This window comes from Balaenoptera musculus, chromosome 16 (genome assembly GCF_009873245.2).
Source record: "Balaenoptera musculus isolate JJ_BM4_2016_0621 chromosome 16, mBalMus1.pri.v3, whole genome shotgun sequence".
Lineage (NCBI taxonomy): Eukaryota > Metazoa > Chordata > Mammalia > Artiodactyla > Balaenopteridae > Balaenoptera > Balaenoptera musculus.
The window spans coordinates 82,898,583-82,922,508 of record NC_045800.1 but is presented as its reverse complement, the minus strand read 5'-3'; the positions used below and the strand labels follow the sequence as shown (position 1 = coordinate 82,922,508).

The window sequence follows — 23,926 nt, the reverse complement described above, 5'->3', positions numbered from 1 at the left end:
GACCTTGCTTTTTCCATCCTGTTTGTGCAGAGACCCCAGATTGCTCATTTGGGCTACAGGACTGGGGAGAGGGGTTGGGCTCTTCCGAAAGATCTCTGGGAAGATTGGGATTCTAGTGTTCCGGCACCTTTCAGATATTTTATTCTACTTCCTTCACCCCCTTTCCCCTCTGCTTAAGTAAAAGTGCAAATCTCAGGAATTTGAGTTTTAGCTCCTTTTAAATACAGTCCATCCTCCGTATTCGCGGATTCTGTATTTGGGAATTCACTTACTTGCTCACATTTATTGAAGACCAAAGTCAGTGCTCACAGTGCTTTGCCGGTCGTTTGTGGACATGCACAGGCTAAAAATTTGAGCCACCCAACATGCAGTTTCTAGTTGAGGTCTTGTTTCAGCTCAGACTGTAAACTAGTGTCCTTTTGGTGGCCTGTTCTTTTTTTCACATCTTTATTGGAGTATAATTGCATTACAGTGTCATGTTAGTTTCTGCTGTATAACAAAGTGAATCAGCTATACATATACATATATCCCCATATCCCCTCCCTCTTGAGCCTCCCTCCCACCCTCCCTATCCCACCCTTCTAGGTGGTCACAAAGCACTGAGCTGATCTCCCTGTGCTATGCGGCTGCTTCCCACTAGCTATCTTTTTTACATTTGGTAGTGTATATATGTCCATGCTACTCTCTCACTTTGTCCCAGCTTACCCATCCCCCCCCCGCGTCCTCAAGTCCATTCTCTATGTCTGCGTCTTTATTCCTGCCCTGCCACTAGTTTCATCAGTACCGCTTTTTTAGATTCCGTATATATGCGTTAGCATACCGTATTTGTTTTTTCTCTTTCTGACGTACTTCACCCTGTATGACAGACTCTAGGTCCATCCACCTCACTACAAATAACTCAATTTCTTTCCTTTTTATGGCTAATATTCCATTGTATATATGTATCACATCTTCTTTATCCAGTCATCTGTCGATGGACACTTATGTTGCTTCCATGTCCTGGCTATTGTAAATAGAGCTGCAATGAACATTGTGGTACATGACTCTTTTTGAATTATGGTTTTCTCAGGGTATATGCCCAGTAGTGGGATTGCTGGGTCGTACGGTAGTTCTATTTTTAGTTTTTAAAGGAACTTCTATACTGTTCTCCATAGTGGCTGTATCAGTTTACATTCCCACCAACACTGCAGGAGGGTTCCCTTTTCTCTGGTGACCTATTTTTTTTTTTTTTTTCTCAAATTTGGTATAAAGTTTTTTTAAAACATTTATTTATTTTTATTGGCGCCTAGTTGATTTACAACGTCGTGTTAGTTTCAGGTGAGCAGCAAAGTGATTGTTTTTTTTTTTTAATTTTTATTTTTAGTGCCATGTTTTTCACATTTTTTTGTTTTCTTTTTGTTGGTGATGTCACTGTTTAAGCTGGCCCCCGAGCACAGGGCTGGCAGTGCTGTCTGGTCCTCCTGAGCGCAAGAAGGCTGTGATGTGCCTAGTGGCGAAAATGCGTGTGTTAGATGAGCCTCGTTCAGGTGTGAGTCGTTGTGCTGTTGGCCATGAGCTCAGTGTTACTGAGGCGGAAATAAATATCAAATACGGCATCTTTAAACCGAACCACACATAAAACAAGGTTATGTGTTGATCAGTTGGCAAAATATTGTGACCTAACTCAGTATTTCCCCTGGAAGCAGTGGTGCAGCATTTGCTAACTGAGCATTCCCAGCGATTCTATAGAACATAACGACCACGCATGAGAATCGACTACATTTTACACTGTTTAGGAATAGCCACCCAGGGACATTGCCAGGAGTTGGGTGGGGCTGAGAAAATCGCGATGAAAGGAAATGCTAACTGGGGTGCAGAGGAGGGAAGTGGGGAGGGCCCTGCGTGCTGAGTCCCACCTGAGGTTGTGGAGCTGGAAGAAACGGAGAGAAAGTGCCTGCCTCACCTGGGCTGTGTCGCTGGATAAGACATGCGCATCGGTGGCTGTGCTTCCAGCTGAGGTGGACATTCACATGCATCCCAGGGCATCAATTCAGGGTCCTACAGGGAGAGCTGGGTGAGGTGGTAAGGTGAGGTGAGCGCTGGTTGTAAATTTTTCTTCAACCTTCTTTCCTGTATTTCTTCTGTGTCAGCTCTAGGGTTGAATAACCCCATCATTTGCATGTGGTGGTGGTGATGCTATAACTTTACATGGCGATTGAACCTGTCCTCCATCCCTAATATATGAGACTAAGTTACTGGCAAAATCGGTACCTGTCACATGGACCAACTCAAGGATAAACATATTTATTTACTCGTTCTTTCATTCCTTCGGAAAGCGTTTGCCTACTACTAATCGTACAACACCTTGTGCCTGGCTTTGGAGGCTGTATTAGTTGGAATAGGTTAGTAACAGGCAGCAATGCAATATGAGAGGCTTCACGTAACACAGCTGTGTTTCTTGCCTACACGTCATGTTCCGCAGGGTGGTTGGGGGCTCTGCTTCACCCCTGAGCGCACGGGCCCCCTCAGTCCCTGAGATAAGGAGGAGAAGGCTGAGGGGTCCACAGGAGCAGTTCAGTGCTGCAGTGCACGAGCCACCTGTGTCCCTTCCATTCACAACCCGTTAAGCAGAACAGGGAGGGGAGGAAGTGTAATCCTTCCAAGAGCCCAGATCGGTGGAGAACCAAATAAGGGTGACCGCTGCCATTTTCTACATGGATGCAAAGTAGTTTTTGCCCTCCAGATGTTCAAGGTCAGATGGAGTACACAGACACAACTGAAAGGTCCCATATGCTGCAACTAAAGGGCCCACACGCGGCCACGAAGATCCCGCGTGCCACAACCAAGACCCGGCTCAGCCAAGTAAATAAATAAATGTTAAAAAAAACCGCAACGCAACACAACGCAACAATAGCTGTCACCTGGTGTGATAAGTCCTAAGACAACTTCTTGTAACTCCGTCCTTCAGTGGCTCAGACCAAAACCCAGGCATCATCCTGCTCTTCCTCACCCCGCACGTGGGGTCTCTTAGCGAATCCTGCTGGGTCTGTCTCCCACCAGCTGTCTTCTGAGCACATCCACAACTGGATCACTTCTCATCACTTCACCGCTCCCGCTAGAATCCAAGCTACCGTCCCGTCCTTCCTGGGTTATATCCAGGGCCTCCTCCCTGGCCACCTGACTTCTGCCCTTGCCCTTGGCAGTCAGGAGGAAACCGTTCAAACAAATAGCCGATCATGAACTCTTTCGCTCAAAGCCCCCCGGCAGCTCCCATGCCCCTCAGAGTGAAATCAGAACTTTTATTTATTTATTTGTTTATTTATTTAGGCTGCGTTGGGTTGCTGCACGCGGGCTTTCTCTAGTTGCGGCGAGTGGGGGCTACTCTTCGTTGCGGTGCACAGGCTTCTTATTGTGGTGGCTTCTTTTGTTGCAGAGCACGGGCTCCAGGTGCATGGGCTTCAGTAGTTGTGGCACGTGGGCTCAGTAGTTGTGGCACGTGGGCTTAGTAGTTGTGGCTTGCAGGCTCTAGAGCGCAGGCTCAGTAGTTGTGGCGGGCTCTAGAGCGCAGGCTCAGTAGTTGTGGCACGTGGGCTCAGTAGTTGTGGCTTGTGGGCTCTAGAGCGCAGGCTGAGTAGTTGTGGCTCATGGGCTTAGTTGCTCTGCGGCATGTGGGATCTTCCCGGACCAGGGCTCGAACCCGTGTCCCCTGCATTGGCAGGTGGATTCTTAACCACTGCGCCACCAGGGAAGCCCCGAAATCAGAACTTTTAAATGTCTAAACTTCATGTTTCTTCATCCCACATTCCTCATTACCCCTCTGACCTCATCTCCTACAATTTCCCCTTTAACCAAGCCTCTCCAGGCCCAGTGGCCTCCTGCTCTACTTTGCTGAGCCCAGAGCACTGCTGCCTGGAGCCTTTGTGCCAGCTCTTCTCTCTCTTGGAACATGTTTCTCCCAGAGAGCCTCACGGGTCACTCCCTAACCACGTATACATCTTTGCTCAGATGTCACCTTCTCAGTGAGATTTTACTGAAAATCGCAACCCCACCGTCTGCCAGCTTTCCTGACCCCCGTGACGTGGTTCTACTTTTTCCTTCATTCATAGCTCTAATCCATTTCTAAGGCTCCGTAAAACTTACTTATTAAGTTTATTTTTTGCCTTCCTACATGAAATTGTAAGGCTAGAGGGCTAAGAATTTTGTGCTGTTATCTGCAACCCCTCAAACAGTGCCTGGCACTTAGAGTAAATATTTGTTAAATGGCTCGGATCTTGTGAATAAGTACAAGTACAGGTGATGATGGCCAGAGAGAGGAAGGACATTTAACATGGAATGGAGGGGGTGACATCTGAGCCAGGTGTGGAAGGAGAGGTAGGTGTGAGCTGGCAAAGGATGGGAGGAAGCAGGTTTTCAGGGAGCAAGCTTAAATCCACTCATCCATAGGCTAAGAATCTCCCTGCAGAAAATCCCGGGGCCTCCTGTTGAGAAGAGAAATAATTACAAATGAACATGTTGGTAATTCTCAGACAAGTGATGGGATCGTTGAGTGCACATGCGTGTTAAGTAAGACAGTGCCCTTTTCTGTAATGGAAGGTGTGTGAACCGTAGGACGTCTTTGGTAAAGTCCTTCTTTTCATTCTTGCCTAGCCCTCAGGACAGCCTGTCGAGTTGAAGTTCATGCTTTTCTTCTCTTGGTTTCTCTTCTAATGTTGGTGTGTTTACTTCCATAATTTTAATGTGGTTTTTTGAACAGGAACCATTTGGTCAGGTCAGGAAATTTGTATTCCTTTTTATTATGCATTTTTCACACAGGTAAGGGTACAGCGTGATGTTTTTGTTTAAAATAACATTCTCTTTTTGTGGATTTTATGCTCAAATTACACTTTTTCTCTGTATAACTTTTTTTGGAGAAACAAATGCATCTGGCATCGAAAAAACGTACATTTGTGGTTCTTTTTTTAAAGGAGAATAAAGTGGTTCGGCTTCAAAATAGTTTCTAAGTGTTCTTAGCTTTAGCAAAATAAGTTTGCGTGAATGCGATTGTAATTTGGTTTTCATTTTTTCCCCTTCAAACCAACATAGGTAAAATCCTTAAGCTTAAAGCTTCAGAAACTTCAAGAAAAAGCGGTTGAGGAAGATGATTATGATAAGGGTGAGTTTTACTTTGCTTATGGATTCTTTCTTCCTTTTTGCCATAATGTCCAATTTCTCTTTCCCTCCTTACTTACCCCTATCCTCCACACCCCAAATGAATCGTGTAATCTGTTCCTTTGACCACCTCCTCTCAGTAACAGTTGACTATTTTACAGCACTGATATTTTGTGGATTTCAAAGCACTTGATGAGCAATAATCCTTTGGGTCATAAGTATAACTTTATTGATTGTCCAGAAACACTCTGAATACTGGCACAATATAAGTTATATTAACTCATCATCTATCTGCCTAAGGTGTGATATATCTAAACGTTATTCACGCATCAGAAAATGTTTGTTGAACACCTACTGTGTGCTCGGCACTGTGGAAGGAATAGGAGAGTAAGGTGGACACAGTATCTGACTTTGGGATGCCTGTGAGTGTGAACCTTCATGGAGCTTTCTGACTTCATGCTCTCGGGGACCAGGTGTGGGAGATGGGGGTGAGCTCAAGATATGATGCCAGGCTGTGCCAGCGGGCACGAATGTATCCAAATTCCCACGTAGATGGCCTGAAGTAGCCAAGCTGGAAAGGAGAAGTCATGACATGAAGACGGAAGAGTTGGTCAGGAGCCCGAAAAAACAGAATGAGGCACCCAAACAGGAGTTGGGTCATAGCAGACGAGGGCAGTCATGGCAGCCGAGTGGACGCAGGGTAGACTATGTGAAAGGGAAGGTCGCAGGTATGGTTGGCTTGGGAAGGATCTTAGGGACGCGGGTGCCGACTGCAATATCTCACACCCATTTCTGCTGGGTCAGGGGAAAAGAGAGGGCCTAAAAGGACTTCCAGCTTCCCCCAGCCACTCATGAACTCGAGGTAGACTGCTGGTGATAACCCAGTTTCGCACACCGACGTTTGGTCTGGAAATAATGTAGATCTAAGGATCCCCAGGAAGCTGGGTGGCCTTGAGGCTTGGTCTTCAACCTCATGGGCCCATATTCTGGTTTCCCAGGGGATTCGTCACAGACCATGAGGAAATGGGGCGCTACAGGAATGGGGTGAGCGACTTCCACAAGGAGGGTGCCAATCCTCTTCTAGGAGACATCCAGAGTTGATGCTGTCTGAAGTCCTCCTACACCATTGGGATGGGGCTTAGTGATGGGCGGTGGGAGGAAGGAGAGGAATTTGGGGATGGAGGTGGAACTCTGTAAACTCTGCCACTTCTCTTTGACAGGCCGTTTCGATTTCAGAATGAGGCCAGGAGGAGGATGAGGGGTGTGGGAGAGGAAGCAGGTCCGACGCTTGGGGAAGTAGCCCGTTCCCCCCGCCCAGCTGTAGACCAAGAGCAGATGAGGTATTCCTGGACCAGTGTGCCCCTGGGGGCTTCTGTCTCCAGAAGACAATTACACCTAGGTTTTGAGGCTCCCAGCTGTGGCACACATTTATTTTCTCTTCCACGGGCTGAGTCTTGGTTCCTTTAACAACACGGCTCTCTCTGTAACACACAAAGCTTCGGACACAGGTGGAAAACCGCGCCCTCTTTTTCTGATCAAGAAAAACTCGGACATTCTGGACGTGGTTCTCTCGACGGGCTTCATTAAATGAAGGCCTCACTTCTTTAGTCTTTTCTCCAAATGTCTCTGAAACACCTCAGGGGATGAGGTTGAACGGGACACACCTCCCAGGGAAGCTAAAAGAATAAAGGCACCTTTATCCAGTGTTTCTACCTATCTTCTTTCCTTGTTTGTATGTCACTGTGTACCGAAGGAAAAGTTTTGGGGTAGGCCCGGCATTCTGTGCTTTCCCAAGCCTTCCAGGTGACTGGGGTGCATGTTGACATTTGGGCAAACGCTGGTGTAGGACTTTCCTCCATGGAGAATCAGGCCTGTGGTACAGTGGCCAGCTGAGTCCGGCAGGTGGGGTTCAGTCCATGGGCCGTGTCCCTCCTGGTGGAGGCGGCAATGTATCTAGGCCCTGAGGGGTGCGTAGGATACGCCGGAAGGGCATTTTACAGAAGGACCAAGAGCTGGAAGAGCCACCACTGCTATAAGCCACCATCCCAAAGTCTGCTTGCCTTGAAAGGAGATTTGAAACTGGCTGTTGTCTGAAACGGATCGCTGCAGGGCCCAGTGCAAGGACATGGACTAGCACATAGTAGGTGATCAATAAATTCTCGTAAACTGATTGCTACGGCGTTAGGGAAGTTTGGATAGCGTTGAGGTGGAGAGCTTGTTGTCGTGAGATTTGTTGAGATAGGATTTGAATACAATTTCCTGTCTCCTCTAGTTTATGCAGGGTGACTAAAAAACATTTTCAGAGTTGCTGAGAATTTCTTGCCACTCAGCCTTTAGTCTTCGTGTGGGCTCCCTTCTTTTTGTTAGGAGCAGCTGTGCAGCTGTGCTCTGTCTCTGGGGAAGGCGTCTGCCGGTGTCCACGAGGTTAGCCAGAAGCATCTAGAGGGTGACCTTACCCCCTTGGTTTTTTTTTTTGCTTTTCTCTCTTTCTTTCTAGATTCACTCATTAAAATGACTTTGTGTTCCAGAGCAAGGAGCCATAAGCCCAGAATAGAAAGTTCCATGTTTTATCTCATTAAAGGGCTGGCAGAGTTACCCGCTGATGCCTCGTGGGGAAACCTCAGGCCTCTAATTATTACATCTCTCCCTCACTAGGGAAGGAAGATTCATATTTCCTTATATTCTTGCATAAAGCTGGGAGGGCTTGGGAGAAAAAGAATGTTGCTATTTGGTATGTGCTTAGGGTCTTTCTCCTAGAGACTGAAAATGCGCATCGGTTTCAGCGCATTACTGCTTATCCGATGTCCGCTGGGGGGTAAGGATGAGACCTCAGAGTCCCACAGTGGGAGACACTGCCGTCCAGAGATGGGGGAGGAGTGACCAGGGTCTGTGATGTGCTGGGAGGGAGAAAAGGAGAGTGTGGACCACGATTTTCTTTCTTTCTTTCCCTCCCTCCCTCCCTTCCTTTCTTTCACCTTTAGAAAATTTTTTTTAATCTTTTTTTTTTAAACTTTTTATTTTATGTTGGAGTATAGCCGAGTAACAATGTTGTGATCGTCTCAGGTGCACAGCAAAGTGACTCAGCCGTACACAAACATGTATCTCGTCTCCCCCACACTGCCCTCCCATCCAGGCTGCCCCATCACATTGAGCAGAGTTCCCTGTGCTGTACAGTAGGTCCTTGTTGGGTATCCATTTTATTGAATAAATGTAGCAGTGTGTACATGTCAATCCCAAACTCCCTAACTATCCCTTTCCTCCACCCTTCCCCGCTGGTAACCGTAAGTTCATTCTCTAAGTCTGTGACGGACCACGAATTTCAATATGGTTACTCTCCTAGTTGTTCCTGCATGGATCTGTGGCCTCTCCACCCCCTGGCCTCCCGTGTCCCCCAGTGACCATATCCGCTTCCCAAGCGCACGAGGCGAGGTCGTACGGAGGTGAGTGCAGCACTTAAGTGACGCGTATCACTGTGCCGCGTCGCAGAGCTGGCCTTGCTGCTTGTCTAGACTTTCCTTCTTGGAGTGAAGAATGGCCAGCCCTGACTTCCTTTCTCTCTCCTTGTCTCAACCAGTAGTCATTGTTACAAAATTCTAGCACAATAAAAATGTGAGGCGTTGAGAGAAAAATGATCACAGCAGAGGCCAAGCATGAAACTGTGCTAGAAAGTGACTGGTTCTTGTCTAAGTTGCCATCATTTTCTTTTTTTTTCTGAATTCTTTCTTTAGCAAGATTTCTCTATCCACAGTGGCTCTTTGGTGAGTGTGCAGATTATCCAAGCCAACACCCCTTTCTTTCACGGGGACCCCGCTCTGAATGTCCTCCCGTGGCTTCCTGAAGTTTAATGCCTTCTCGTCTCAGAACTCAGACGTGACTGAGCGCAGCGAGAACCCACGGATTCCTTTTCACCGCATTTCATCCGAGCCTAGGAAGCAGAAAACAAGCTTGAGTAGAATCTGGTCATTTTTATACCCGCAGGACAGCAGAGTCAGTGGGAGATGGGTACCATGCTGGGGTCCCCAGAACAGAAATGTGACTCTCGGCAGCCTGTACCGTTTTGTGTTCTGACTTGAAAAGAGCTGCCCTGAACCCCGACGTGAATGTGGGTGCAGCGTCTGTCCGCAGCCTCCTGCCCACACCGTGCCCTCCTCTCCCCACCTCCCAGGGTCTGGAAACAGCATCCTTCTGGCACGTTATCCACAGGGCTCACCCTCCGTTGCTCTGAGGGGTGCTAGCGGTGTCTCCCCTTGTCCTGGGATGGTGAGGCTTCCATTCAACACACACACAAACAGAAGCTCAAATCTCAAGTAGGTGTTACTCAACTGATTGCACCCTTATCACTCGTGAAAGATGCCAGCGCAGGAACCATCCAAGTCACCATCAGCTGAGATCTTGGCCAGTTCCCGGGAGGAGGTGTCACCACCCTCTTTGTCAGGCGAGGCCATGGGAGCCGCTCAGAGAGGACCAGCGTGTGCCCCGGCCGTCCTTCTGCTTTGCCTCCGGCCTTGCTGGGTCTAAAGCATCTTGCATCCCAACGTGGAAAACAGCTTTGTAGGAGCTGTGGGGTTAACACCTAGCTAGGAAGGTTTTGGATTCTGGAAACTCCTATTTATATGACCACTGGGGAAGGGACGAATGAGGGCTCCACGCTGGGGATGCGTCAGGAAAACGGTCCATGAATTTTTGTAAAACCACTAGGTTATTAGGAGATGAGCGCTTGTATTAATTCAGTGTTGATCTTTAGCGTCATTCTCACGAGGATGAAAGCTTGTGTGTCTGCCTCCTATTTTAGGTAAAACTTTAAAAATTGGGAGACAGGCGAAACGTAAAAACAAACGCTGCAGAGTGAGAATGTGTACAACATGCCGTTTACGTCCCTTGGTTACATTGTCTTAGGGTCTTTTCCTCTTTAGAGGAGAATTTCTGATTCTGTGAGCTGAGGGCAGAGATCTCAGCCAATGGTGGCTTTTAGCATCACTGTGTGTGGGTGCAGGTTTGTGTGCTGGCATTTTTCATGCGTGCTAAGGGTGCAGTCATGTAACACCTACTTGGGATTGGAGCTTTGTGCACAGACCCAGAGGGTTTATCTACATATGATATCTATCCCTTTCATTTGTAGCAGAGTAAAGCATGATTTCAGCGTGATGCCATTTCTTCCCCGTGTTCCAGCTGGGTGCACACCCAGCCCCTTCTGTGTTGGTGTTAAGTGTGGGATGTTAGACCCCCTGGTGCTCTGGGGGCAGAAGCACGGGGGAGCGGATGTCCCTCTTCATGACCACATCGCAGGTCTCTAGGTGGCCCTCTGCTTTGCTTCCCCAGTTGTGAGGAAATTGGTCTGCCCTGCGAGGATCACGTGGGGGTGTGGTCACGGTCATTATTCATGATGAAACCTGACGGCTCCAAGGTTAGATGTGCTGCTGAATACAAAACACCAAGACAAAAAAAAATCTCTTTTCCCACCTCCTCTGTCTAATTAGTTGGAACTTGGACACACTTTCCTGTGGGCTGAACTGCAGCACTTTTTAAATTAATTAATTAATTTATTTATTTATGGCTGTGTTGGGTCTCTGTTTCTGTGCGAGGGCTTTCTCTAGTTGCAGTGAGCGGGGGCCACTCTTCATCGCGGTGCGCGGGCCTCTCACTGTCGCGGCCTCTCTTGTTGCGGAGCACAGGCTCCAGACGCGCAGGCTCAGTAGTTGTGGCTCACGGGCCCAGTTGCTCCGCGGCATGTGGGATCTTCCCAGACCAGGGCTCGAACCCGTGTCCCCTGCATTGGCAGGCAGATTCTCAACCACTGAGCCACCAGGGAAGCCCTGTGGGCATTTTTTTTAAACCACCACAGACTGCCCTCTATTCTCAGATGTTTTGACATTCTTTCCATGTGCAAAATATACTCATTCCCTCTCAAGACCCCTCAGAGTTCTCATATATGAAGGCATCAGGCTCAGGCTTGATGAGTACAGGTCTAACTCAGGTACAGGTGCAGGTGAGGCTCCTCAGGTGTGATTCCTTGAGCATGGCTTCTTGAGTTCAGTTTCTCTGGATGATCTGAACACCTGTGCACTAATAAGATAGGCTGTCAGCCCCCATGATCCCAACCTACGATGGTGGGACCGGCATAGGATAACTGCTAAAGATACTTGTTCACAAAGGGGCAAGTGGGAGGCACCCAGCAGCCACTGGTGCAGAGCAATTCTGAAATCCACCTGTGGTCAGTTCCTTGATTAGGGTTTAGGCCTACTGCCTGGAAATGATTTTCTAGGCTCTGACCTCCGGTCTCTTGGTTCTACACACTGAGTCATGCTTCCTTTTCCATAAAAGTAGCTTGCTTCCCACTCATACAGGTTTGGGGGTCCAAATGCCTTTTTTTCATTTTGTACTTTCTCTGTTCTTTTCCAACTTGGCATAACTCTTTAAAAAATTTTTTTAAAAATTTATTTATTTTTGGGTGCTTTTGGGTCTTTGTTGCTGCGTGTGGCCTTTTCCTAGTTGCAGTGAGCCGGGGCTACTCTTTTTTGTGGTGCGCAGCCTTCTCATTGATGTGGGTTCTCTTGTTGCAGAGCCTGGGGCTCTAGGTGCGCGGGCTTCAGTAGTTGTGGCACGTGGGCTCAGTAGTTGTGGCTCGCGGGCTCTAGAGTGCAGGCTCAGTAGTTGTGGCGCGTGGGCTTAGTTGCTCTGCGGCATGTGGGATCTTCCTGGACCAGGGCTGGAACCCGTGTCCCCTGCCTTGGCAGGCGGATTCTTGACCACTGCGCCACCAGGGAAGTCCCCATTTTGGGTTTTATATGAATCCATTTATAATCTCCATCAGACAAAAGCTGTACCCACAAATATCTTCAAGATAAGCCTCTTTTTTCAGGCTTCCTTTAAGGCTTGGAGGGGCAGAGGGTAATGCTCCTCAGAGTCTTAATTGGCTGTTCGACTATTCGAAAGGGTCTGTGATGCGCTACCTTAAATCTTTCTGTGGTCTTAAAAAGGGTTTTACAGTTTATGTCCTTGGCCTCATCTTTTGACCATATTTTCCTGACAGCAGTCTGGATTTGATCTTTGCCTGGAAGCTGTTTCTTAATTTAAAATTTTTTATTTATTATTTATTTATTATTTTTATTTTTGGCTGTGTTGGGTCCTCGCCTCTGTGTGAGGGCCCTCTCCAGTTGTGGCAAGTGGGGGCCACTCTTCATCGCGGTGCGCGGGCCTCTCACTATTGCGGCCTCTCTTATTGCGGAGCACAGGCTCCAGATGCGCAGGCTCCGTAGTTGTGGCTCACGGGCCCAGTTGCTCCGCGGCATGTGGGATCCTCCCAGACCAGGGCTCGAACCCGCGTCCCTTGCACTGGCAGGCAGACTCTCAACCACTGCGCCCCCAAGGAAGCCCCTGGAAGCTGTTTCTTAATCTTAGTGTCATTTGTCATCCAGAAAGGCTGGGAATAAGAAATAATTTGAATTTCAAGCCCTGTAGGTTCTGGCTCCTTTATGGTAACAGTTATTTCTTTGGCTTATTTCTCTCTTCTTACGTTATACTATGGGGAGTGAGAAGCAGCCAGGTGGTCTCTTGGAAGTTGGTTTCAAAATAAATCTAGAACTTAAAAGTTTTCAAATAAAAAAGCCGCTAAACAAGGCACTTTCTGGTTTCCAATAACATTTTCCTTCCTTTCCTTTCCTTCCTCATCAGTAGCCTCCTCAGGATCCTTCATGCTTCTCCTAACCGTCTCTTCTAGGCCCTTCCAACTTGCTCGCGGCTCCCCAGCCCCAAACCTATTGCCACGTGTTTGATTCTTTGTTACAGCAGCACCGATGTGGCACCAAAATCCTTTTCCTGTTATCTGTTGCTGTGTAACAAACTGCCCCCAAGCTTAGTGGCTTATCAAAACGACAACATATATTGTGCTCAAAAAGTCTATAATTTGGGGAAGTCTCAGTCGAGATAGCCCTTCTTTGCTCCATTTGGCATTAAGTGGGGCCTGTGATCGTGTGAAGCCTGGATTTCAAGTCTGGTAGCTGGTGCTGGATGTGAACTGCGGCTCAGCAGGGGCTGCTTGGCTTCCTCACAACGTGAAGGTGAATGTAGGGAGAGACAGAGAGAGAGAGACAAAGAGAGGCAGCCGAAGGAAGCTCTGTCATCTTAAAAAAGTTTTTTTTTTAATTGAAGTATCAATGTAGTTGATTTATAATGTTGTGTTACTTTCAGGTGTACAGCAAAGTGATTCAGTTATACGTATATATGTACATATATATGTGTGTGTGTATATATATGTTCTTTTTCAGATTCTTGTCCTTTATAGGTTACTACAAGATATTGGATACAGTTCCCTGTGCTATACAGTAGGTTCTTGTTGTTTATCTATTTTATATATAACAGTGAGTATCTGTTAATCCCAAACTCCTAATTTATCCCTCCCCACTCCTTTCCCCTTTGGTAACCATATGATTGTTTTCTATGTCTGTGAGTCTGTTTCTGTTTTGTGAATCAGTTCATTTACAGTGAGGTATCACCTCACACCGGTTAAAAAGTCTACAAATAATAAATGCTGGAGAGCGTGTGGAGAAAAGGGAAACCCCCTACACTGTTAGTGGGAATGTAAATTGGTGTAGCCACTATGGAAAACAGTATGGAGTTTCCTTAAAAAACTAAAAATAGAGTTACCATATGATCCAGCAATCCCCCTCCTGGGCATATACCCAGAAATTCAAAAAGATACATGCACCCCCATGTTCATAGCAGCACTAGTTACAATAGCCAACATATAGAGGCAACCTAAGTGTCCATCAGCAGAGGAATGGATAAAGAAGATGTAGTGTGTGTGCGTGTGTATACACACACACACACACACACACATATATAGACAATGGAATATTACTCAGCCATGAAAAGGGATGAAATAATGCCATTTGCAGCAACATGGATGGACCTAGAGATTCTATCATCTGTTATGACCTCATCTAAAAAATTATGTGGTGTCAGTTCTGCTACATCCTATTCATTTGAAGCAAGTGACCAAAGTTAGCTCACCTTCAAGGGGAGAGGAAGTAGACCACTTTTCATTGGAGGTATGTTTTAAAATGATCACACCACTTCATTCCACATGGCAATTCAAGGCTTTTGTGCTAACAGGACCATGACTAGAGGAGGATGGGAACCTCCCTCCTTGGCTCCAGTACAAAAACTTTCAGGGAGAGCTTGGGTTAGGTGCCAACTTCTTTTGGACCACTTACTGCAGCTAAAGTGGTGAGGTACCACCATTAGCCAAGCGTGTTTACCTGTCTGTGTCTGTGATGAGGTGGGGCTCATCTGTTACGAGAAGATGAGGGTGCCGAGCAGATAAAAATAGTATCCAGGATGCTTAGTGCTGAGTGAAACACACACACATGAAGGTAACTAAGAATGATTGCAGGGCTTCCCTGGTGGCGCAGTGGTTAAGAATCCACCTGCCAATGCAGGGGAAACGGGTTCAAGCCATGGTCCCGGAAGATCCCACATGCCACAGAGCAGCTAAGCCCGTGTGCCACAACTACTGAGCCCTTGCGCCACAACTACTGAAGCCCGTGTACCTAGAGCCCAGGCTCTGCAACAAGAGGAACCACCGGAATGAGAAGCCTGCGCGCTGCAACGAAGAGTAGCCCCTGCTCACTGCAACTAGAGAAAGCCCGCGTGCAGCAATGAAGACCCAGCGCAGCCAAAAATAAATAAATAAATAAAATAAATAAGTAATTAATTAAATAGAATGATTGAGAGCAACATGAATTTCAAAATGAGGGCTGTTAGCAACATGCAAGACGATTGCGATGAAAACACTTGCCAGAGTTCATTCATTTAGTCAGGAAACATTGATTGGATGCCCGCCTTTTCCCAGCACTGCTGGATGGTGGGGAATGAGTTGGATTACACACAGTCCCTCCGCAAACCTGCTCTCACAGATTGCCTCTTACTAGAGATTTTCCAGAGACTTTTGTCCTAATCCTCCCGGGGAAGCAAGGTAACCTTTTATTTGTCTCTGACTGTGGCAGCGTCTAGGGGAGCTTTGTGTGTTGGACTCAGGACCAGTTCAATCCATCAGCAGGTTACTTTATATATATATATGTATAATGTGGGGCTGATTGGCTCACATCCTGTCACTGAATTGATAGATGGGTGAAGTCAATTGGCAGGATCAACTCTTCTTTTTCTACATGAAGTGACAATTAGAAACAATTTACTCTTTTTTTTTAAACATCTTTATTGGAGTATAATTGCTTTACGATGTTGTGTTAGTTTCTGCTGTATAGAAATAATTTACTCTTACTCAACCTGGGAGAGTCAGTAGTTAAAAACACCTTCAGGAGCTGTGAAAAATTTATTGAGTGTTTATTTACATATTTAGTTTCAATTCTGTATATTTTTAGTTGAGGTGTAATTTACTTACAGTGAGCTGTGAAGTGTTTACTAACCAGCTCAGCAGGCAGGATGGAGAGTCCCGGAAGTGGGCGAGGAGACCCAGGGTCAGTGTGGAGGCGCCCTTTCGTCCTGTCATCTGTCCTTGGGCACCAGCTTGCTCCTGGATAAACTAGGAATAGTGCAGGGATTACCCTGTGCTGCTGTGTGGGTGGAAGTTTAACCACGATAATGGTTAATGTGGGTATGTCGGGTGCCTGGTACACAGGTATTGATGGATTGCTCGTTCTCTTTTCTTTCTTTGCCCACCCTTCACCCTCATCCCGCGTACCTGGGTACCACACGTTGGAAAATGCTGTGTAGAGTGTGGCTGCTTCTGAATAACCTCTCTGCCAGCAGTTAACATGAGTAGCATGCAGAAAATAAGGTAGAATGATGTGGCTTCTTATTTTCTGTTTGGCAATAAGCAGCTTATTGGCCTATAGCCTGATTTCTTTCAAGCTGCCAAAAAAAATTCGGAAATGAGGTAAAGCAATATATAATAAAACTTGCAAATTTTAGTGAGGGATTAGAGCCTGACTACTCTTCACGTCTCCCTGTGGCAAACTGCTTTTCTTCTCTGCAGTCTGAATTTCGTGATCCTGAGTCTCTCGTTCTCTGCCTCATTCTCTGTTGCATGACACTGGATGACCCTGAGAAAACGAAATTGAAAGTCTGCTTGGGCTTTGAAAGGATCGCTTTTCCTGGTTTTGAGTGTGGATGGAAAAAAATGGAAAAGGAAGAAAATGAGACAGACATGGAGGGCTAAAGACCAGGGTGAAGAAGAAGAGATTGACGAAAGATTGGTTCTCTGTTCTGGTCCTTTTTCTGTGGGTCTCTGCTGTTTTGTGACCTGTACCCTCATGGGCAGAGAGGGTGAAGGTGCAGGTCGCAGACAATGATTTAATCCATTTTAACACGGTCATTTATAAACACGGTGTCCGTTTCCTCTGCATAACGGCAATGATATGGTGCCCCTCCTCCTTCATGGCTTCTTGCACGGGGTGATACCAAGGTCTTCCGTTGCAAGGAGTCAGACACTCTGCAGAAGGAAAGGACATCTCTTGGCTTGTGGGTGGAAAGGTATAGGAGGAGTGGTTCACCTCTGCTTTGGTGCTGGCTGCTGGGTGTCACAACCCAGAGTCTTGACACGGCTTTGAACCGTGTTCCCCCGCTGCCTCTGCCTCACTGAGCCTTACATTAATGTGTGCCCAGTGGCCAAAGGGTCATTGGCCATTGGGTCATTGGCCATTGGGTCCTTGCCCTTTGCGTCTTGTTTGTCAAGGAGGAAAGGCAGACCATGTGGGTTAAGGTGGCAAGGCACGTATTCGGAGCAGGGACTGAGTGGGGTCATGAAATAAAGCAGCGAAGAGAGAGACGACCTCAGCCATGAGTCTCCAAACCCACAGACTGAACACCTTTCCGCTGTGTGTTCTATCAACACATTCATCAGACAGTTCTGTCACCTCCTAACTTCATTTGCCTCGTCATCCTAGCCTGAGAATGGTTTTCATTGTACATCTGTTTTCTGACGGTCAAATGTCTCTAAATAATAAGAAACTGGACCTGAATTTGTGGCATCACTTTCCCCTCCAATACGATTGTATAAAATGTCCAACCTAAGATCCAAAGACTACATTTTCCCTGCCACCCCTCCCTGTCTAAAGTCCTGACCTCTGTTAGGTCTCAGCCCAGCTCCTCTTGCTGGATTTCCTCCTGCAGTGAATGGCAGCTCAAGCAAGAAAAACTGGGAGCCGTGCCGGAGTCTCACGTTTCCTTGGACATTGAGCCACTCCATCTCTTGGGTTTCATCTCCTGAAGGTCTCTTCCTTCTGTCCTTAGGTCCATCAGTTTTTGCCTGGACTCACACACTAGTCTCTCCAGGGTCCCTGCTTCCCTCCCCACCCTTCTCCAATTTGGCTTTCACTGCAGCCAGCCCTCCTTCTCCAATGCCTAGAGGACCACTTTCCCTTTCACCTCTGTCCATGACTAACGTTCTCAAGATGAATGTTAAACTCGGCCTAGGGTAACACCTTCTCGCCCTGGCCACTGCCTGGCCTACTGATTTCATTTCTTTCCACTCCTTTTCCACCCAGCGTAACTCCCGTACGGGAGGTGGGTGCCTTTTCCCATATGGTTTTACACCTCTGTCAGCACCTGCTACTCCCTTCTCCATCTTAGATCCTACTAGGCCATCAAGACTTGGTTTCAGAGTCCCTTCTCTTGGGTGCTCTGCACATTTCCCTAGCCTCGTATACATTAAATTTATTTATTTTAATTTATTTGGCTGCGCCGGGGCTTAGTTGCTGTGTGTGGGATCTTCGCTGTGGCATGCAGGATCTTTAGTTGCAGCATGTGGGATCTAGTTCCCTGACCAGGGATCGAACCCGGGCCCCCTGCATTGGGAGCATGGAGTCTTACCCACTGGACCACAAGGGAAGTCCCATATTATGTTTTAATATAGCCGTTGGCTGTGCCCTTGGCTGAACTGTAAGCTGCCTGCAGGGAGAGACAGAGACCCTTTCTCATTTTAGCCTTTATCCCCAGCACCTAGCATCATGCCTGGTCAAAGTAGACTCTCAAGAAATGGTTGTTGGATGAACAAATGAACGTTTAAGATACATCTTATCTATGAATGATGATGAGCCCTGTTACCATGTTATTAATAGTTGATAATTCTAACAATTGAATCATAAAGTATTAGTGCCTTTCAAGTCAACCTCATTAAAAACCTGACAATTTGTAGCTGTATGAGCTTGGACAAATTACCTAATCCTTCCAAGCTGCAGTTTTCCCATCTGTAAAATGGGATAATAGAGTTGTTTTGAGAACTAAATGAGATGGTGTACGCTAAATATTTGGGTTATATATAATGCTGAATGAACGTCAGTTACTACAATTATAATCAGCATTAAAATATTTACATAGTATGAGTCTATATAGTGTTTTAAACTTGCTGTCTTTGTGTTTTCCTGTTCAAATTTGTTTGCAAACAAGTTGTTGTCGTAGCAGCTGGAATACCTTGGAGTGCCCAGTTTAATGCCTTCCGAGAGCAGAGAGAGACCAGAAGGCCCATAGCAGAGGGACTCTTGAATATTTCGCAGTAGACAAACTAAGTTATTTTCCGTCACGGCAGTGTATTGGGTGGGATGACCTTTATCAGCTGATGACAGTGATGTAGCAGAAGGGACAGTTTTCCACTTGACCTTTATACAATGTGCCAGCCTGTCTCCTAACAGAAGCTGTGTTACAATTGACAGGCTTGAGAGAACGCTAACCTGACAGAAGCTTATTGTTTGCAAGGAGATCGTCGCCCGTTAGCTGTGGGACGTGGTGACTCGCATGTCCCTGGGGGTGGTTTAGGATGCCTGCTGCCTGAGTCACTGCCAGAGCATCTCGTGTAATTAGCTCCTCTGGGAGTTTGTTTTTCAGTGAGGTTTGTTCATAATGAATCTTCATTGCCATGGACTTGATCCCTCTGTATTCTTGTGACTTTCTGTCTTTGTTAGCTCTCTTCCTCTCTTTGCCAAAATGTCACAGGATGTTTTCTCCTCACTGTTTCTGTAGCTTCATTTTTGCCTTTCCCTACACTTTATACTTCCCTTCAGTTTTCTACCATCGAGTGATTCCCCAGGAGGGCTGGCAGTGAACTTTGCACGTTTGCTCCGTCCCCAGACAGCGGTGGGGCAGGAGTGGCTCTGGGAAGCGGGAAGACATGTGCTGAGGTTCAGCCTGGTGGGTTTGGTGGAGGGAGATGCTGCTGAGAACCAGTCCACTTAGGTTGTCGCCCTAGTTCTGGTACCAACTGCATGGATGACCGCAGGTGATCAACTTCATCACTTCAGGAGGCCCGTGGAAGGATGACATTTTTGTTTGGAGTGGAGGGCAATGGGTGGTCCCAATCATGAAGATTAAAAATGGAAAATGAGTGTGTCATTCTGGAACTTTTTCCAGAGCCAGAGCTGTTTGATGTGAGAAATCACGTCTTCATCTGCTAAATGGGTACAATTCCATCTGCCCTGTCCCCCTCTCTGAACCCATGTGGGAAACAGAGGCAATAATGGATACAGAAAGTGGGTTGATTGAAAGAACTTTGCCAAAATGTCGGCTGGGCCTGTCTCTGGGGAGCCATGGATAGTGGTCTCTACAAATTAAAAATAAAAAAAAAAAAAGAAAACAGAAAGAGAAAAAAGTTTTTAAGAGGGAAAAGAAAATATTAAAAACATGCTTTGGAAAGTTAGAAATCTGATAAAGCCCTCAGTACCACAGCTGGGGACTTCGCCTCATGTTTCAAGTAAGTGAATCTTGCTGAGATTAATATTTTATGCATTATCTGTGGAATCAGAAATTCACTCACATCTTTGAAATAAGAGTCTATCAAAACAGTGGATGAAGATGTAAACCTTTTGTTGTTCTTAAAGACCTCATACGGTGAAATGCTCACTTACATCATATGAAGTTGGGGCAGCAACAAACGCTTGGCAACTTGGGGCTGGCAGCTCCTTAACACTTCTGAATCTATGTATTTTCTTCAGAATGCCGGAAGGCTGTGATTTTCAAGCTGTGTTCTGAGGGGTCCCAGGGTTGCCTTGGGGGACCGTCCAGAGCACCGGAGTGCCTTGGCTTTATCTGTTCTTAGGACTCCTCTAAGGTTTCATCTCAAAAAGTGTCCCACTGCTAAAAAAGCAAAGCAAAACCAAACCAAACGAGAAACCAAGAAGTAAACAAAAATAGTTGAAAAGCGCCATGATGAGGACTTCAAGATGATGCCTCAGAAACTCTGAAACTTGGATGAGAGGAAGGAAGAGAACCCTTCTACATCCAGGCTTCTTTTTCATATGTAATGGAAGCTTGACCTCTGAGTGTCCAAAGACACAGTATGCTGGAAGGGCTTAGCCTGGAAGGACAATGGAACTTGAGTCTAACCCGGTCCTGAGCAGTAAGGACAGGATTGGCAAGCGTGGTTTGCTATGAAACAAATCCTTCTAGTTGCCCACATAGCACGGGTGCGTCCGATGAGCTCATACAAGTGCGGCTTTCCAGCATAAACAGCAGGCGCTCCCAACGCTGTTCGTCCCGGTCAATGATGTTATTCTGTGTCCATACCACTTAGAGGGATGTATTTTCTTTTTGGCACTGGAACCAATTGCTTTGGATCCACCAGGCAAGCCTCGACATCCTAAACCAAACTCCTATTAATGAAACTTCCAAAATTTAAATGAGACAAAACAAACGGATATACACAGAGCCAACCATTACTTCTGTAGACAAAAGAAAAAGAGTTGGATGGAAGGATATGCTCATTCCAGATCAGGGAGGCATCCTGCCCCTCTTGTCTCTCTCTCTGTCTCTCTCTCTCTCTGTCTGTCTTTCTTTCAGGATGGCAGTTGTTTGGATGCTGGCCATGGGCCTGAGAAAAGTCAACCGGGCATTTCTTCCCACCCTAAGACTTTCCCCACTAATGTCCCCTATTATGATGTGAAAACCCACTATTGTTCAACATCTGTTTGGATAATTGGATTTTTGTTTTGAATTTTTTTCATCTTTATTGGAGTATAATTGCTTTACAATGGTGTGTTAGTTTCTGCTGTATAACAAAGTGAATGAGCTATATGCATACATATATCCCCATGTCCCCTCCCTCTTGAGCCTCCCTCCCACCCTCCCTATCCCACCCCTCTAGGTCGTCACAAAGCATCGAGCTGATCTCCCTGTGCTATGCGGCTGCTTCCCACTAGCTATCGACTTTACATTTGGTAGTGTATATATGTCAATGCCACTCTCTAACTTCGTCCCAGCTTCCCCTTCCCCCCCGTGTCCTCAAGTCCGTCCTCTACGTCTGTGTCTTTATTCCTGCCCTGCCACTAGGTTCATCAGTACCACTTTTTTAGATTCCATATACATGTGTTAGCAAACAGTATTTGTTTTTCTCTTTCTGACTTACTTCACTCTGTATGACAGACTCTAGGTCCATCCACCTCATTACGAATAACTCAATTTTGTTCCTTTTTATGGCTAATATTCCATTGTATATATGTGCCACATCTTCTTTATCCATTCATCTGTCGATGGACATTTAGGTTGCTTCCATGTCCTGGCTATTGTACATAGTGCTGCAATGAACAGGACAATTAGATTTTTATAGGGAAAAAGTCCCACCCAAAAGTGAAAAGAAAAATATGCAGCGATTAATGTGAATTATGGGAATTTAGCTTTTGGGGCCTCCAGGACCATAACTGAGCACTCCTTCTCCCCCTGGTGGCAACATGTACTAATTGCAGGCAGAGTGCCTGGGCAGGAAGTCGCTTGCCCTGCAGACTCAGGTCTGTAAGGTGATGACAGTCACCCCTCTCCTCCAGAAATGCTGCTATGAGGTCAGATGCACTGGCTATGGACTTACTCTTTTCATGGAACTTATTTCTGGTCCAGTTGAAGTGGGAGTCCTTCCTTCTCACACTTCCATCAACGGTTAGATTTCTTATAACACGATGACCACATCAGACTTCTCTGACAGTCAGCCCAGAGCAGACATTTTAAAATATGGGTCCCATTCTGGTTTATAACTTATAGTTTATAGTCTGCTCTGGAGACTTTTGTCTCATTGATCGGCTTATTACTCAGTGTTATCCTCAAACTCAGCCTTCCAGCCTCTGCCCCCTCCTCCCCTGCACATCAGCCTCTGCAGCCTCCAGGACCCACTGGGATGAGGAGGGCCCGGAACAGAGGTTCAACCTCTCCCTCCCTCCCTCCTCACTCTTTTGGGGGTTGTGGAAGGGCTTCATACACTCACCCGAGGAACCTCAAGAGCTTGGTGGCAAGCTTGCTGCTGTCTGGACAATTAATTGCCCAAGTCAGTGAATTTCGTGGCTTTTGGCAGTGACCTACAGGAAGAAATACACCCTGAGCGTATACATGCACAGACGAAAACACAGCCCTGTCAATATGGCATTTGTTCTATTCTAGTTCAGGAAAAGTGAATGTTGGTCTCCATCCTTTAAATTAATATTACCACCCACTAACGGGCTGGGCCAGCATTTTGAAAAGTACAGTTCTGTTCCTCAGATGACTGAATACTCAGCTGGCACACGCCCTGCATGGGGCTGGGGCAGTGCTGTTCCTCTGGGCTGTCTCTGGGGACACCAGGGGCCCCTGCTTGCTTGCCTGGGTCTTCGGGAGGCCTGGAAATCCCTGGCTCTTCAGGAAACAGCAGGGCTCCAGGAGAGACTTTTGCCTTTTTCCCCGCTCTGCTTTCTCCCCGAGGACCTCTTACCATGTTTGAAGGTAGCACCAGAGTGGCCTGTGGGTTCTGAACTCGGCAAACATTTAGCCCCAAATGAGATGCAGTTTACCCTTCTTTCAGACATCCCCCAACTTCAAGGTGGTTTTCCTGAGGTCCTTGACCTCAGGGAGAGAAACAGTGTGCAGTAACCCCTGCCCTGCAGGCCTATGCAGTGCCATGGGCTCTGTTTCCACCCTGTCGTCCAAAACAGCCTTTTCTCCTTGCTCCTTCTCTTTGGCTTCTGTGTGTAGACACAGGGCAGACTTGTCCTGGAACTCCTTCTCAGTGGTCTATGGGAGGAGAGCTGGCTCCAGAGTCTGGCCTTATGGATGAGGCACCTCGTTACCTTCTGTTCTGAACTGCGGCCCATGTCCTCTGTAATCCCGACATTCCTCTGAACAATTCCACCTCTCCCTAGGAAGGAAAGGTTCATGATGATTATTTTGTCGTCTCGAGTCTCACTCTGTCCGGTGAGGCTAGTCATCCAGGTGACCCTGAGGACCAAGTGCCCAGCACAGCTTTGTTCTTACGAACAACATGCCATGCCATTTGACCAGATACGTGGTTTTTGTCTACAGGATTGGGTTCCCGTCCACTCCTGTTCTTTATTTTCCCCTTCACCATGGACGGGTTCTCCATTGTCTATGGGGTCCCTGTCTATTTCTAGAAGCAGTGAGCTGGGTCCCTAATGGCCTGCTTTGGCTCCAGGCCCTCCACCCGAGTTGTTGCCAGTCTTGGTCCCGAATGACAGGGGTGTGGAAGTGGACGTGGGGCTCAGCCCGGGTCCCCACCAACCACGAGGAAGTCCCCAGTGATCAGGAGCCTGGAGGCCATGGTCAGGGGAGATTGAATTGTCTCTTGGTTACTGAGTGCAGTAATTCTCGTATTTTCCATCCATCTTGGAATAACGGCGGTATTTTCCCCGCGTGCTGGGAAAGTCATGTTGGCCCTGCCTGAGCTGGTTCCCAGCCTCTGTGTCCACACACCGAGGAGGTGGCCCCGGCCCGCTGGGCCCAGGGCCTTGGAGGGGGTGAGGCCGGTCCTGTGAGCGCTGGGAAAATGGCACACTGGAGTGAGTTGCAGCTCCTGGGATGGAATGCTGCAGCCTGGCCT

At 47.0% G+C, this 23,926-nt stretch overlaps 1 protein-coding gene across 8 annotated transcripts in view; it reads left to right on the top strand.

The window, feature by feature from the left end:
- Nucleotides 1-23,926, top strand: part of DISC1 (DISC1 scaffold protein) — a 353,386-nt gene that overhangs the window by 62,624 nt on the left and 266,836 nt on the right. For all 8 annotated transcript variants that reach the window (XR_005016896.1, XR_005016897.1, XR_005016895.1 and 5 more), the window contains exon 3: nucleotides 5,062-5,131. Coding sequence is in view for 5 of the 8 variants with exons in the window: in XM_036829396.1 (XP_036685291.1) it covers nucleotides 5,062-5,131 (70 nt within the window). In the remaining 3 variants the exon portion in view is untranslated. The remainder of the gene's footprint in view (nucleotides 1-5,061; nucleotides 5,132-23,926) is intronic.